The 14,714-nt window shown below is 34.8% G+C and overlaps 1 protein-coding gene across 2 annotated transcripts in view; it reads right to left on the minus strand.

Annotated features, from left to right (window-relative positions):
• Window positions 1-6,695: 6,695 nt before the first annotated feature.
• Window positions 6,696-14,714, minus strand: part of LOC102228665 (Fc receptor-like protein 4) — a 39,137-nt gene continuing 31,118 nt past the window's right edge. Inside the window, exons 2-5 of one of the 2 annotated variants that reach the window (XM_023347038.1) lie at window positions 9,449-9,721; window positions 9,103-9,354; window positions 8,218-8,370; window positions 6,696-7,035 (exon numbers count right to left, since the gene is read on the minus strand). In XM_023347038.1, the coding sequence (XP_023202806.1) occupies window positions 6,986-7,035; window positions 8,218-8,370; window positions 9,103-9,354; window positions 9,449-9,721 (728 nt within the window). In that variant the 3' untranslated portion in view covers window positions 6,696-6,985. The remainder of the gene's footprint in view (window positions 7,036-8,217; window positions 8,371-9,102; window positions 9,355-9,448; window positions 9,722-14,714) is intronic. The other variant, XM_023347039.1, reaches the window with a different exon arrangement.

A 14,714-nucleotide genomic window follows, 5' to 3' on the forward strand; every position in this document is an offset into this window, starting at 1 on the left:
GACTTTATCCTAGAAATATCACTTTATTCTTGTATTATTTTGACTTTATTATTATTTTGACTTTATTCTTGTAATATTGTGACTTTGTGATAGTAATTTTATTATGTTATTATTTCTTATTAGTATGCCTTAAAACTCTTTCTTATAAAATATATTGAGATGTGCTCTTTGAGATAAAAGGGATTTTCTTGCATTAGATACAAGCTTTTGAAATGTAACTTTATTATTCCTTTTTTCAAGCATTTTGATTTTTACCACTTATTACAGTATGAAAGATGTAATTTGACACATTTCAGTTGTTTTATTTGTTTTCGTCAATATTCCTGGTAAAGCAGCTCATCTTCAAGTAGAATATTTTCAACTATAATTATTGGCTTTATTAAATTATGAGCAATTTAATGAAAATCCGTTTGTTTTTTTATAGTAACTACCTCAGTCTGCCACTAGATGTCTCTGAAACACGAAACCCTGACAAGCATGTCCAGCAATGGTGATGGTCGCACAGAGCCATTACTGCTCTACACGTTATATCTAAATTTTATATTTACACATTAAAACAGAAAGAGGTTGATAAAATGCTTAAGGATGGGACTCACGGTTTTCCTTTTGTCTTCATCAACCTTCACACCAAAGGCTGAAAATCAAGCACACATTGAAATCAGTAGCTTAACATCTGGAAAAAGAAAGTTTTGGATATTTCTCCCGCTGCTTACCATTTTCTTCTAAATTTAAATTTATCCTGAATAATTTTACCTAATTAGTAAGCAGAAATTAATTTGTTTTAAATCTAAGGAAGACTAAAGAGCTCAAAAGTATTTCAGAAACTACACCTTTTTAGTTGCCTACATGAACTGTTTGTCACAGGCTGTTGAAATCTATAAACAGGTGAGCAGATGGAAGTTAATTATTATCAGTGTTTTATGTGGAAATTCTGTCCCTGAGTGTATAAAAACTTGTAGATTTTTCAACATTTTCATTCAATTAATAAAGAAAGAAAGAACAAGAGAGAGAAAAAATAAAAAGAAAGAGATAAACAAGGAAATAAGCCGATTTTCTCGTTTTTGTGGTTTTAAAGATTGCTAGCAGTATTTGACCACTAGATGGCAGCAGCGCATGGAAGATCTCAGACTGAAGAAATCGTTACCTTTTATCCCTTAATCTGTTAATTCTGCTGAATTGAACATCTGGTGTATTGTGAACATTTTATCTTCTAATTAGAAGAAAACAATTCATTATGATAAAATGATGTTCGGTTCATCAAGTAGGCAGGTTTATTGGTAGAACATTGATCCTCTGGGTTAATTAGAGACCTTTAACTTGGTGATGGTTGATGGTAAAAACATGAAGAACTCTGAAAACAAGAGCATTGTTGGATATTTGACCTTTGACCCTTGTTCTCATATTTGTGAAATCTAAGTTGTGATGGAACCGTTTCCTTCCAGAGGAAAAATAAATTACAGTATTTTAAGAAAGTGGGAAAAAAAATTCTTCTTTGATATTAAATATTTGTATTTACTCTATTAAAAATAAAAAGAATATAACATATTTAACAATGAGTAAATGTTAATAAATAGTGCAGTGCTGAATAAATGTATTGAAATGAAAAACTAGAGTTTTCTTTATTTTTCTACTGCAGGTTTTTGTTTTGCAGTAAAATCTGATGCTCTGTAATTTAATGATGTGATCTGTGTTTGGGATCTTTCTGTAACCAGAGATCTCTGTAGTTTCACTTTATTTGGTAAGTATCCAGTCAGATTAGTGCTTCAAAAGGTGTGAAGGACTGATCTGGTGTTGATGGTTGGGAACTAAATATAAATATGAGTTTTCCTCCTCACCACTATCTGTGTCCTAGTTTTACCCCAGAGGATAAAACTGTTAAAGTTTACAGAATAAAATCTTCTAATACCATCAAAGATAGACTTAAAGATAAAAGGACAAAATAAAAAATACTTCAATTACATTTATGTTAAAATTGTTGTTTGGAGTAAAAAATGTGGAAGTTATCAATGAATAAATGTTAACAAATGATAGTTTTGAAATAAAATGAGTTTATTTTCACACATCTTTCCCTGCCTAATGATTTCTCTGTAGATAAGGATCTTTGTGTAGAAAGAGATTTCTGTAGTTTCACTTCTGTAAGTCTGGATCCTATCAGATCAGTCATCTGAAAGTTGTTCTCTCTGACTGAAGGCGTAGATGCAAAGTATGACATGGAGTCATATTTCATTATAAGTTATTTCACTAGGCATCATCATGAAGCACACACACAAACACAAGACGCAAATAAGGCCTGTTTTATATATTTAGCTGGATTGTGGTAGATAATAGTCTGAAGTTTTTCCTGGATTAACATTTTCAACTCCAGAGACAACAGAAGCTCATCTAGACAATAGAAAAACAAAACACTCTTTCAGTTTTTACTGGATCTATCAAAATTAAATCTCTACACCTGCAGGTCTAAACAAGAAGTCAAACCTGTCCAACCTGTTGCTGTGACAAGTTAAAATAGCTCCTTGTTCCTCAGATACTTTCTCTTTAGAAATAACAAACTACTTCCTGAAGCAGCATGGATAAGGTCTTATTAATGCTTCTGGAAGAGTAAGATCATGAAAAATGTTTAGTTTTCTTTATATGTCGTAATATTTCTAAGTTTAATGAATTTGTGAGAGTAACTCTCACCTACTGTAATAATGTTTGACACATTTACCCCTTAGTGTCCATTCAAGAAAATTCAACTTGTGCTCACATGCCCACACTCAGCCATGTGTGCACAGGTATGTTAAACCATCATATGTTTGTTTTTCCAAAGAGCTCACGCTAAACTGAACTATTTTATCTTTTCTACTCTTTACTCGCTCCAGGGTAAATAGTCGCTCAGCGCTGGCAAAACTCATTTAAGAGCCAAATAAAATAGTTTTACTCAGATCACCAGATGCAACTCAATAAGAACATTTGACTGAAAATTCCCAAAATATATACATTTAATACAAATAAAAACGTAATTCAAAACCCAACCACAAATTCTAACTATGGGGGAGAAATAAATCAGATACCAACTAGATATTATAAGTTACATCACTACTGATGTGTAATTATGTTATTTTACTAATTTTATTTTTCCAGTTGTTTTATGTGAGTACTTAAGAGATGTTGTACGTTTAATACATGTTAATAAAACCTTTCAGTGTATGCTTTGTTAAAAAATATTTATGGTGTTAGTTTTCTTTAATTTATATTTCCTGCCTTTTAGCCTCACGATTTATCTAAATCTAAACACTGAGATTATTACTAAGCCTGGCTTAATGAAACAACTGGAAGAAAAGCTTTCACACCTGTTGACCTGCTGCAAAGCTGTCATGCATCATTTCAACCCAACTAAAGACAAAACCACAACAAACAAACTGAAGAGTTTACAGTATCTGTTACAATGTCCACTTTGGATTATGTGGAATTTTGAAACACTTGTGTTTACACTTTTATGATCTTTGTAAAATGACACTCACTGATCCTACAAGTCTTTCAAATGTATTCCAGTAATCATGTACTGATGTAGACACATCAGATTAAAGTAAAGATTACAATGTAAAGCTAGTATAACAATGTGTACATATCCATCCGGGCCGCAGCAGAATCGCCAAATTTTGACCGGTAATAAAAAGGTTGGGAACCACTGACTTAATCTGTTAATTCTGCTGAATTAATCTGGTGTATTGTGAACATTTTATCTTCTAATTAGAAGAAAACAATTCATTATGATAAAATGATGTTTGGTTCATCAAGTAGGCAGGTTTATTGGTAGAACATTGATCCTCTGGGTTAATTAGAGACCTTTAACTTGGTGATGGTTGATGGTAAAAACATGAAGAACTCTGAAAACAAGAGCATTGTTGGATATTTGACCTTTGACCCTTGTTCTCATATTTGTGAAATCTAAGTTGTGATGGAACCGTTTCCTTCCAGAGGGAAAATAAATTACAGTATTTTAAGAAAGTGGGAAAAAAAATTTCTTCTTTGATATTAAATATTTTTATTTACTTTATTAAAAATAAAAAGAATATAACATATTTAACAATGAGTAAATGTTAATAAATAGTGCAGTGCTGAATAAATGTATTGAAATGAAAAACTAGAGTTTTCTTTATTTTTCTACTGCAGGTTTTTGTTTTGCAGTAAAATCTGAAGCTCTGTAGTTTAATGATGTGATCTGTGTTTGGGATCTTTCTGTAAGCAGAGATCTCTGTAGTTTCACTTTGGTTGCTAAGTATCCAGTCAGATTAGTGCTTCAAACAGTGTGAAGGACTGATCTGGTGTTGATGCATGGGGTCATAGGTCATGAAGGTTTGTGCCTTACCACTGAACACGCCCAAACAGAAAACTAATTTGACCTTTTTTACATATTTAGCTGGAATGTGGTTGAGATTGAAGTTGTTTCTGGATCAACGTTTCAACAGGAGCTAATGGAGCTGATGGAAAACAAACTAGTCTTTCAGGTTTTACTGGGTTTACCAACGTTTAATCTCTGCTTACCTGCAGGCTTATGCAAGAACTCAAACCTGCGGCGCACCCTCTGGCGCTTTGACAAGAAAAACAAAGGCTCACTTTAGACAGAACAAACTCCTCACTGATACATTTATAAATGGTTTACTAATGTTTCAGCAAGTACTTGATTTAGAACATAAGTTTGGTTTTATTTATTTATCTTACAATTTCTGAGTTTAATAATAATGTTTGTGAATAAACCTCACCCACTGTAATAATGCTTGAAACAGCAACACAACTTAAAAATAGCGGCCATTTTTCATTTTGATTCAAATTAATCTGTATTTCCAGGCCCACAGACAGACGTTAGACGTCTGCCTGCTGCAGGACATGAACAGTTGTAAGTAACTGCAGCACAGCCAGTTGTTCCTGGTCGTCATGTACAGACCTGCCTTCTTCCAGTACTTATATCCCAGTACTTAAGGGGTTTAGTGTTTAAGAAGTGTTACATTTTATGCTTTGTTTGTTAAAGATTATTTAATGTTAGTTCTCTTTAATCTGTGTTACTGCCTTTTAACTTCACTATTATCCACTTTGTCAAATCAAAACTTTGTTAAGTACTTTGAGACTAATACAGATAAGATAAACTTTACTTAAAACAACTAGAAGAAAAGCTTTGACACCTGTTGACAGTTTGCTAACAGGTGTGACATCATATCCACCCAACTAAAGGGAAAACCAGAAAGTTTCTGATAAAGTTTAGATTATCTGTGATCATAATCTGATTTGGATTATGTGTCATTTGTTTTTAGTGCTCAGTGAAATTATTCTGACTGATCCTACAAGTGCCAGTCATTCAAATGATAAATTTATCATTTATTTAATATCAGATGAAAAGTAAATGTGAACTTTGTAGATAACATTGTGCACATAACGTATTATTTAATAGAACAAACTAAGCAGTATTGTTTTATCAACTGGTTTCCACGTTCCAGTTTATATTCAATTAGAAGTAAATATATAAACCAACAAATTATTTTGTTTTTATGGTGAGGAGAGAGAAAAGAAAAAACTGACACAAATGTATCTAACATTAAAGAATAACTGGATAACTGGGGAAATAAACAAAGAAAAGACAGAAGCAAATGAAAACAGAAACAGCTGATCTATTTAAAGAATAGAAACTAAGGAACACAGAAACTAAACCAAAACACAAACAACACAAGATCCAGAAACTGTCATTTTATTTTATTTTTTTACATTTTAGTTAAGCAAAAAATAAAAACATTTAAAACAAATTAAAAAACAATCTTTTAATACTGTAAAAATATAAGTGCAAAAGGATGCTGAGCCGGCCTAAGGCACAAGCAAAGTAAGTAGCTGCTTGAGTCTTTAGTCCAAGTTTCACTAACACTGTTTTCTAACTGCATTTAGCAAATTATAAGCAGCACATCTGTTAACTGACTGCAGACTCTATCAAAGCTGTTATTTTATTTACAAATAGAAAAATGTGTCAGTGAAGAAAGTGACAAGGAGAGGGGCTACACTTTACTACACTTTACATTTTAAAGCTCCTATCAGTTTGTTACATCAGTTCCTTCATAAGGATCAAACTATAATGAGTAAATTATTATTATTGCTCTTAAAAATACAAAATCAAGCATAAGCTTATTCTACAGTTGTGCATGTACTATAAGTATCAAAATGAAAATAAATGATTGCTACACACATGATTTTAACAGATATAATAATGATTATAGATATTTTGTTCTTCATCAAATCAGTTTGAACATGTTTGTTTGAAATATTCATGTTGCAGCTCTGGAAGCTACATTAAGCTGCAACATGATCATCTGCACAACATAGAGACAGAACAAAACATTCTATGCTTATATATCTAAAATATAGAATATGTTATATATAAAATATAGTTTGAATATTATTCAGTAATATTTCCACATATATGGTTGTGGAACTTAAAATATTTGCATTTACATTTCAGAATGAATGAGTCAGAATGACATGAATAATTATTACATTCACATCTGAAGGTAAAATGTTTTGCTCATATTAAGCTTATTAAAGATGTTAAACGTCCCAAAGTTCCTAATTTTTTTTTTTTTTTACCCCTCCAGGGGGTCTTTTGTGGGCTCTAGTGTCCCTTATACAACAGTAGGCTGACAGGAAACAAGGAAGGAGAGGGGGGAAGACATGTGGCAAATATCGTCGGGTCCGGCAGTCGAACCCGCGTCGAGGACTCAAGGCCTCCAAATATGGGTCGCTCTAACCACTACGCCACCACGGCACGCCCTCAAAGTTCCTAATTTTTAACTAACAAGCTGATTAAAGATTCCTATTATCTAAAGTGAGATCAAAATGAAAATACTATAATAATCTGGCTTGAATGGGAGAATAAATCACATTCCTCTATACTTTTAATATTGTTCATCTTATTTTTCTTTTTGCTTCAACATACAGATGATAAATTGTTTTGTCTTCATTGTCTTTAGTTCACCAAAACATGATCAGCAATTCTCCTTTTCATATCAGTCTTGGCTGCAAGAAAAAAGGACAGCAATTACTAACATGTAAGAAATTCTGAAATTTAATAAATTTAATAAATTTAATACAAGTAATAAAATAATTAAGAGACAGTAGCATGTTAAATGATTGCTACCAATTACTTTCCCATTAACTCAACCAAGGGGCGCTAGAACTTACTAAAATTTACATTTCATTCGTCTTTTGCCTTCTTTAGTACGGAGAGAAATGGCTCTCCATAATTTAAATCCTCCATTACCACTAAAGTCACCAGATTAGAACCAGATTTAACATGTTTACCACATTGATTGTCTTGTTTTATTTCAACTCACAGGACAAAAACTCACAGCCAGGATAATTACAGTGATACGATCTTCAAACTTTTGACTTTTTAGAGAAGATTAAAACTCCAAATGTCTTTACTGTCACAGTGTAACCACAATGAAATTTCATTTCCTCTGTCTGGAGCAAAGGAAATACTGAGTTCAGGGTTGGGGTGTTTATAGGAATGTGTGTGTGGGCGTGTGTGTGAAATAAAAAACTAATTCAACAATAAACTGAGCTCCCCATACTGTTTGATAACTGGGATCAATAAAAATATTTTTGTAAAGTGTCAGGATGACATTAGTTGTGAATTGATGCTATAGAAAATAAACTGAATTGAACTGAAAAGTAATTGAATGTTTAGCATTTGGTAAGATAACAGTAAATATTCACAGCTGTAGTTACATAATGTAGTTAAAATATATAAATAAAACGTGGTATATAAGTTCTGCATTGCTCTGATTAAATGAATGTTACCTTGACCAGAATCACATCTTACTTTATTTTGAAAAATCTTGTTCTGTCCTCACTTCCTTTAACTGGTCTCTACAGCCACATTGCCAAATCCTCCCACTGCTCTAATGTTTGTCAGATTCACTTAGAGGAGAGCAGAAACTAAAGATTTACTGACCAGTGGTTAAAAGAGTACAAGCTGCACACCAATATTTAAATCCCTTTAAGGAAGAATCCATTTGTTTTCATTACAGATCTATGATTTTCAAAATTACGTTTATTTTAGAATATTTTCAGTAAAACACGTGGATATTCCAGGATAAAAGGAGCAGAAATAACAGTCCTTGTTAAATTAGGACAGAAAACAGTTTCACAAGAATTTTCTGTTTTATAAACCATTAATATTTTATAATAACTTACCTCGAGCCCACTTACGGTATGTGTATACACATAAGATTAGTATGATGTTATAGAGGATGAAGAGCACACTGCCAGAAATCACTCTGATCCAAGGAACACCAGGTTCAGATGGAGGAGAAGGAGGAGAAAGAATTTCTGCATGGGGAACTTTGGCTGTAAGCAAGAACATGAATAAATAAAGTATTTTATTTAATTTGTGGCAAACAATAGCTATAAAATTTTCAGTCATAATACAAAATGGAAGAATTAGAATCAGGTTTATCCAGTAAGTTTGTGTTCACTAAAGGTGCTCATGTCTGGTCCTCTAGAGCTACCGTCCTGCAACTTTTAGATGCATTTCTACTCCAGCAGACCAGCATTGAACAGCTGAATTCCCTCACCAGCAGTCAGTCAGCTGTGAACTGGTTTGGTAACGAGCCAGTTATTGATTCAGGTGTGTTGGAGCAACAATGCATCTTGAAGAAGCAGGATGGTGCTGAGGACTGAGTGATTTTGGTCTGCAGAGATGTTCATCTTATACTGGCCTGCAAAAGTCGATCTAAAGAAACCTGCTGGAGTTTCTTTTTGGCATAAACTGAAAAGAAATGTGCATTTTCCCAAAATTTACTGAAAAATTATTGCAGGATAATTAACATTACTTTCATGTAATTTGAACAAATGTAACTTTCAGTAAATTCCAACAAATATCTACTTAAATAAAAGAATATTGCCAAGAAAAACAAGCTTCTTTAGTGTGTGAGTTGGAGGCAACGCTTTGGAGACTGAGGTGAATCTTAGGTTGAGTCTGAGATTTGCATTTTTTCAAAAATTTTAACTAAAATCCACCTTTTCTTAAAGGTAGCTGAGTTCTGACAGCCTGAATGAATCAAAGCAGTAAATCATCACCTGTCACTGCCAGCCAGCTCTTCAGTGACTCTCCTTTAGTAGGATGGAGACACTTGTAGAAACCTTCCTCTGCTTCAATGATCATTTTCCCTGGTTTCTTTTTCCCAATGAATAAATCATTTCTGTAGAACGCAGCTTCAAAGTCTGAGGTGGATGTGACATCTTTTTTGCTTTTCTTGTAGGAACAACCAAGTGTCACAGTTTGTCCCTCAACAACAGGATACGGAGGGCTCTCAAGGATCACATTTATATCTGAAATAAAACCATTTTATAAGAATTATATTAACTTAAAAATGTTAAAATAGCCACTTTTAGAGTAAATTCAAACAAGATGGATGTTGATTACCGGATATAGTGAGATTGACTTTGTTGCTGCGTTCTCCTCGGTTAGATTCACACCAGTATTCGCCGGTGTCAGTTGGGTAAGCATATTTAATGTTGCAGGAGGATTCTCTGGGGACTCCCCAGGTACCATTACATTCCTCAGTAACCTTGTTCTTTATCGTCCTCATCACTTTCCAGCCACTGGAGTTTGTCACACATGTAAGAGTGATTCGGTCGAACTGGAAGAACTGGGATTGGTCGGGAGTGACAGTCAGTGTGGCTGCAGAGCAAAGATCTGTAAAGAGCAAAAAGTTTGAATTTAAACACATTTTGATTGATGATGGTTCCTTTAACCGGATTCTCTCGTTACGTCTTGGCGCCAACATTGAGCCACAAACAGCAAAATGAGTCAGAAACAGATCAGATTCTTTGGAAAGTTTCTTTATGAAGGGAAAAGGCCCAGAGAAGAGACAGGAGGATGGATTTATCCCAGTAGGTGATTCCCACAGTCCAAGCTCTGCATGATATGGTGACCGGATGTTAATGAGGCAATGAAGCTTCAAACTGCTTCGCCACTAGAGACCAAGAACCCTGAGCATCAGCAACACTTCCGGTGTCATCGTCTCTCATCTCTCCCAGATGGACCGTCTGGTTGCAGAGAAACGAGCTCAGGGCTCCATTAGTCGTTATCGTGAGTTAAAATTTTCACAAAAGTAAAATGTTCATTTTTGTGGCGCATCTGTATCTTATTTTGAAGGGATATGTAAACGTTACCATAACGACCAGAGTCAGAGAGCGTTAGGACAGTGGAGAGACGAGATGAGAGGAGTAGAGCTTGTGAGTTTTAGGTCTGGTTCACATGATTTAAGGATTGTCGGCCGATTTTCCAAACCTCTGTGACCACAGAGCCGATAAAAGTCCAACAGGTTCGGTCGGTTCGTGTGTCCAGCAACACAGCAGGAGCAACACACCACATGAACCGATTCCACTCACGAACATCCCGATTCCAGAAGAAAATCCAGTAAAACCCCCAACAGACCATACATGAACTTAGAATAATCAAACATGACGATGTAGAAGCAGCAGTGATAGTTTGTGGCTCATTTTAAGCGATAAAAGACGAAACAAAAAGAAACGTGTTTGATAAAAGATGGAGGCAGCAGCTGCTCTATTTGCTGCTCTATGATTTGGAGGTGAGTTATATTTTTTGTAGCTAACATTTTACCTGAATAAACATAACCACATACAATAAACATATATAAAAATTACCTTTACATATAGTAATAATCATTTCCACATATCACCTCTGATGTCCACTGGACTCTCAGTTGCCATGTCAGCTGTTTGGGATTCCCCTCCGTTCTTACGTCACCGCGCTTTCTGATTGGCTACCTGTCACATTCAACAGGCTGAGTTCTCGCTCCCAGGAAAAACCCCACAGGCTGAGATAATCGGGCCAAAACAATGTTCAATATGCCTGATTTTAGATATTTTAGATATTCAATGCAGGACGTTGTAGGATTGTCATAAAGGGAAAATCGGGGCAAAAAAAAAGAGAAAAAAAGACTTTAGCGGGAACACCAACGTGCAGAAGCATTATCTGACGGTTCAAACAGTTTACAGAGTCAAATACAAAGTAATAAATTATATTTTCTCTGTCATTGTGATGGTAATAAAGGAGCCTGAAGTTTACAATCCCAGCTGTATCAGTATTAACACAGTTTACGTAAATACTCTTCTTCTCACTGATCTTCCAGACGTACCTGCGCTCTATCGCCCTCTGCAGTCACAGAAAATGATGGGTCACATATTTTGATGCAACACCTGGCACGTTGAAGCCTCAGCATTATGGAAGTGCTCCAGCTACAGTAAGACAAAACTTGGGAGCAAATCCTACATTTTTCACCTACAATATAAATAAAAATTAATTCATGTAAACTAACTCAAATATCCCATGGAAAGGAATTTGAATAATCCAAAATAAAACTGTTAAAAAGTGGAAATGAGAATGGAATAATAATTATTTTCCATGATAAGATCAAAACTAGAAAATTTCGGAAGAAATTTAGCCGGGGCCTGCCAAGGCGCGCCCGTCGGGCATGGGCCCGGCGTCGTCGCGCCACAAATCGGCGTCGACGCCAAAGGACGCCGCGACGTGATCAGTGGCACGCGGAGAACCGCAAGAACGTTAAGCGAGGCGGACGTGCACCGTTCGGTACGATTTAAAATGTTGTCAAGGCTTTTATTTTGGAAGTTTTGTTAACCTTCATTTCAAAGGGCCAAACTAATCCCATGCGTAATAGTCCTTGGGTTAAAATAGTTATATAATGCTCAAAACACAAGTAGCTGATGTAAAAATATTCAAGGCTTTTATTTTGAAATTTTCAGTATGCTTCATTTCAAAGGGCCAAACTAATACCACGTGTAACAGTGCTTTGGATGAAAAAGTCAAATAAAGCCAAAAAGAGCAATTACGTCATGTAAAATTATTCAAGGCTTTTATTTTGAAATTTTCAGAATGCTTCATTTCAAAGGGCCAAACTAATACCACGTGTAACAGTGCTTTGGATGAAAAAGTCAAATAAAGCCAAAAAGAGCAATTACCTGATGTAAAAATATTCAAGGCTTTTATTTTGAAATTATTATTATGCTCCATTTTAAAGTTCCAAACTAATCCCATGTGTAACAGTGCTTTGGATGAAAAAGTCATATAAAGCCAAAAACAGCAATTACCTGATGTAAAAATATTCAAGGCTTTTATTTTGAAATTTTCAGTATGCTTCATTTCAAAGTTCCAAAGTAATCCCATGTGTAACAGTGCTTTGGATGAAAACGTCAAATAAAGCCAAAAACAGCAATTACCTGATGTAAAAATATTCAAGGCTTTTATTTTGAAATTATTATTATGCTCCATTTTAAAGTTCCGAACTAATCCCATGTGTAACATTGCTTTGGATGAAAAAGTCATATACGGCCAAAAAGAGCAATTACTTCATGTAAAATATTCAAGGCTTTTATTTTGAAATTTTCAGTATGCTTCATTTTAAAGTTCTGAACTAATACCACGTGTAAGAGTGCTTTGGATGAAAAAGTCAAATAAAGCCAAAAAGAGCAATTACGTCATGTAAAAATATTCAAGGCTTTTATTTTGAAACTTTTGTTAAGCTTCATTTCAAAGGGCCAAACTAATACCACGTGTAACAGTGCTTTGGATGAAAAAGTCAAATAAAGCCAAAAAGAGCAATTACATGATGTAAAAATATTCAAGGCTTTAATTTTGAAATTTTTGTTAATATTCATTTCAAAGGGCCAAACTAATACCATGTGTAACAGTGCTTTGGATGAAAAAGTCAAATAAAGCCAAAAAGAGCAATTACGTCATGTAAAAATATTCAAGGCTTTTATTTTGAAATTTGCAGGATGCTTCATTTCAAAGGGCCAAACTAATCCCATGCGTAATAGTCCTTCGGTTAAAATAGTTATATAATGCTCAAAACACAAGTAGCTGATGTAAAAATATTCAAGGCTTTTATTTTGAAATTTTTGTTAAGCTTCATTTTAAAGGGCCAAACTAATACCATGTGTAACAGTGCTTTGGATGAAAAAGTCAAATAAAGCCAAAAAAGAGCAATTACGTCATGTAAAAATATTCAGGGCTTTTATTGTGAAATTTTCAATATGCTTAATTTTAAAGTGTAAAACTAATCCCATGTGTAACAGTTACTGAGTTAAATCAGTTATATACAGCCCAAAGCAGCAAGTAGTTGTAAAGGCCAGTTCTCAGTCCTGATCTGTTTCAACTGAGGATAGATAGAACTACAACGATGCGTATTCGTAGTCCTAACCAGCAGCCAATAGCCTCTTGAGTTCCGTTGCTATGGCAAATAATGGTCTCAGCAGGTGTGAGCTCTGAGCTGTGAGCTCTCAAACACACAAGTGTGTTTGAGCAAACACACTTTACTGAAAAAAAGCATTGGAAACAAATCCTTCTTGTTCGGGAACCGTAATACATATTCGAAAAGCGTTTTAAGCGTATGACAGTTCAATGTGTCTTCTGCGATAGTCCCGAGATTCATATCTGTACCTCACTCAGAGCATTTACAGTGATGAGAGAAAGAAATGTTGTGCCCAGATATGAACCGAGGTCGGCTGTCACTCTAATATGAGCAAAAATGAGAAACTTTGGGTCGCTTAGAGGCAAATTGTGGACAAACCATAACTGGTATCGACGAGCCGTCTTCACTTTCGAAGAGATCACAGACGTATCTACAAAATGAAATTTGAATGGCATTTCTAGGTGAATTTGTGACGACACAGCAAATCCTCAAAAATAGGGTATTTCTAGGATTTTTCCCATTGAGTTATAATGGGGTTTTTTTCGTAGTTTTTTGCGAATTATGTCGCCATGTTAATCCCGAATCCCACCAAAAGTAATAGCTGGAATGGCGTGAATTTTCTGCACGTTTTGATACCTCTTTTGTAGGTGTGCACGCAGCGGTATGAGCCGCATTAACGGTTACGGATGAAAAATAAAGAATAACTAGAAAAAAATTTCGGAAGAAATTTAGCCGGGGCCTGCCAAGGCGCGCCCGTGGGGTTCGGGCCCGGCGTCGTCACGCCACAAATCGGCATCGCCGCGACGTAAGCAGTGGCACGCGGAGAACCGCAAGAACGTTAAGCGAGGCGGACGTGCACCATTCAGTACGATTTAAAATTTTTGTCAAGGCTTTTATTTTGGAAGTTTTGTTAAACTTCATTTTAAAGTTCCGAACTAATACCATGTGTAACAGTGCTTTGGATGAAAAAGTCATACAAAGCCAAAAACAGCAATTGCATGATGTAAAAATATTCAAGGCTTTTATTTTGAAATTTTCAGTATGCTCCATTTTAAAGTTCCGAACGAATCCCATGTGTAACAGTGCTTTGGATAAAAAAGTCACATAAAGCCAAAAAGCGCAATTACCTGATGTAAAAATATGCAAGGCTTTTATTTTGAAATTATTATTATGCTCCATTTTAAAGTTCCGAACTAATCCCATGTGTAACAGTGCTTTGGATGAAAAAGTCACATAAAGCCAAAAAGCGCAATTACCTGATGTAAAAATATTCAAGGCTTTTATTTTGAAATTATTATTATGCTCCATTTTAAAGTTCCGAACAAATCCCATGTGTAACAGTGCTTTGGATGAAAAAGTCATATACGGCCAAAAAGAGCAATTACATGACGTAAAAATATTCAAGGCTTTTATTTTGAAATTTTCAGTATGCTTCATTTCAGAGGGCCAAAC

The sequence above is a fragment of the Xiphophorus maculatus genome, chromosome 14, assembly GCF_002775205.1.
Source record: "Xiphophorus maculatus strain JP 163 A chromosome 14, X_maculatus-5.0-male, whole genome shotgun sequence".
NCBI classification, from domain to species: domain Eukaryota; kingdom Metazoa; phylum Chordata; class Actinopteri; order Cyprinodontiformes; family Poeciliidae; genus Xiphophorus; species Xiphophorus maculatus.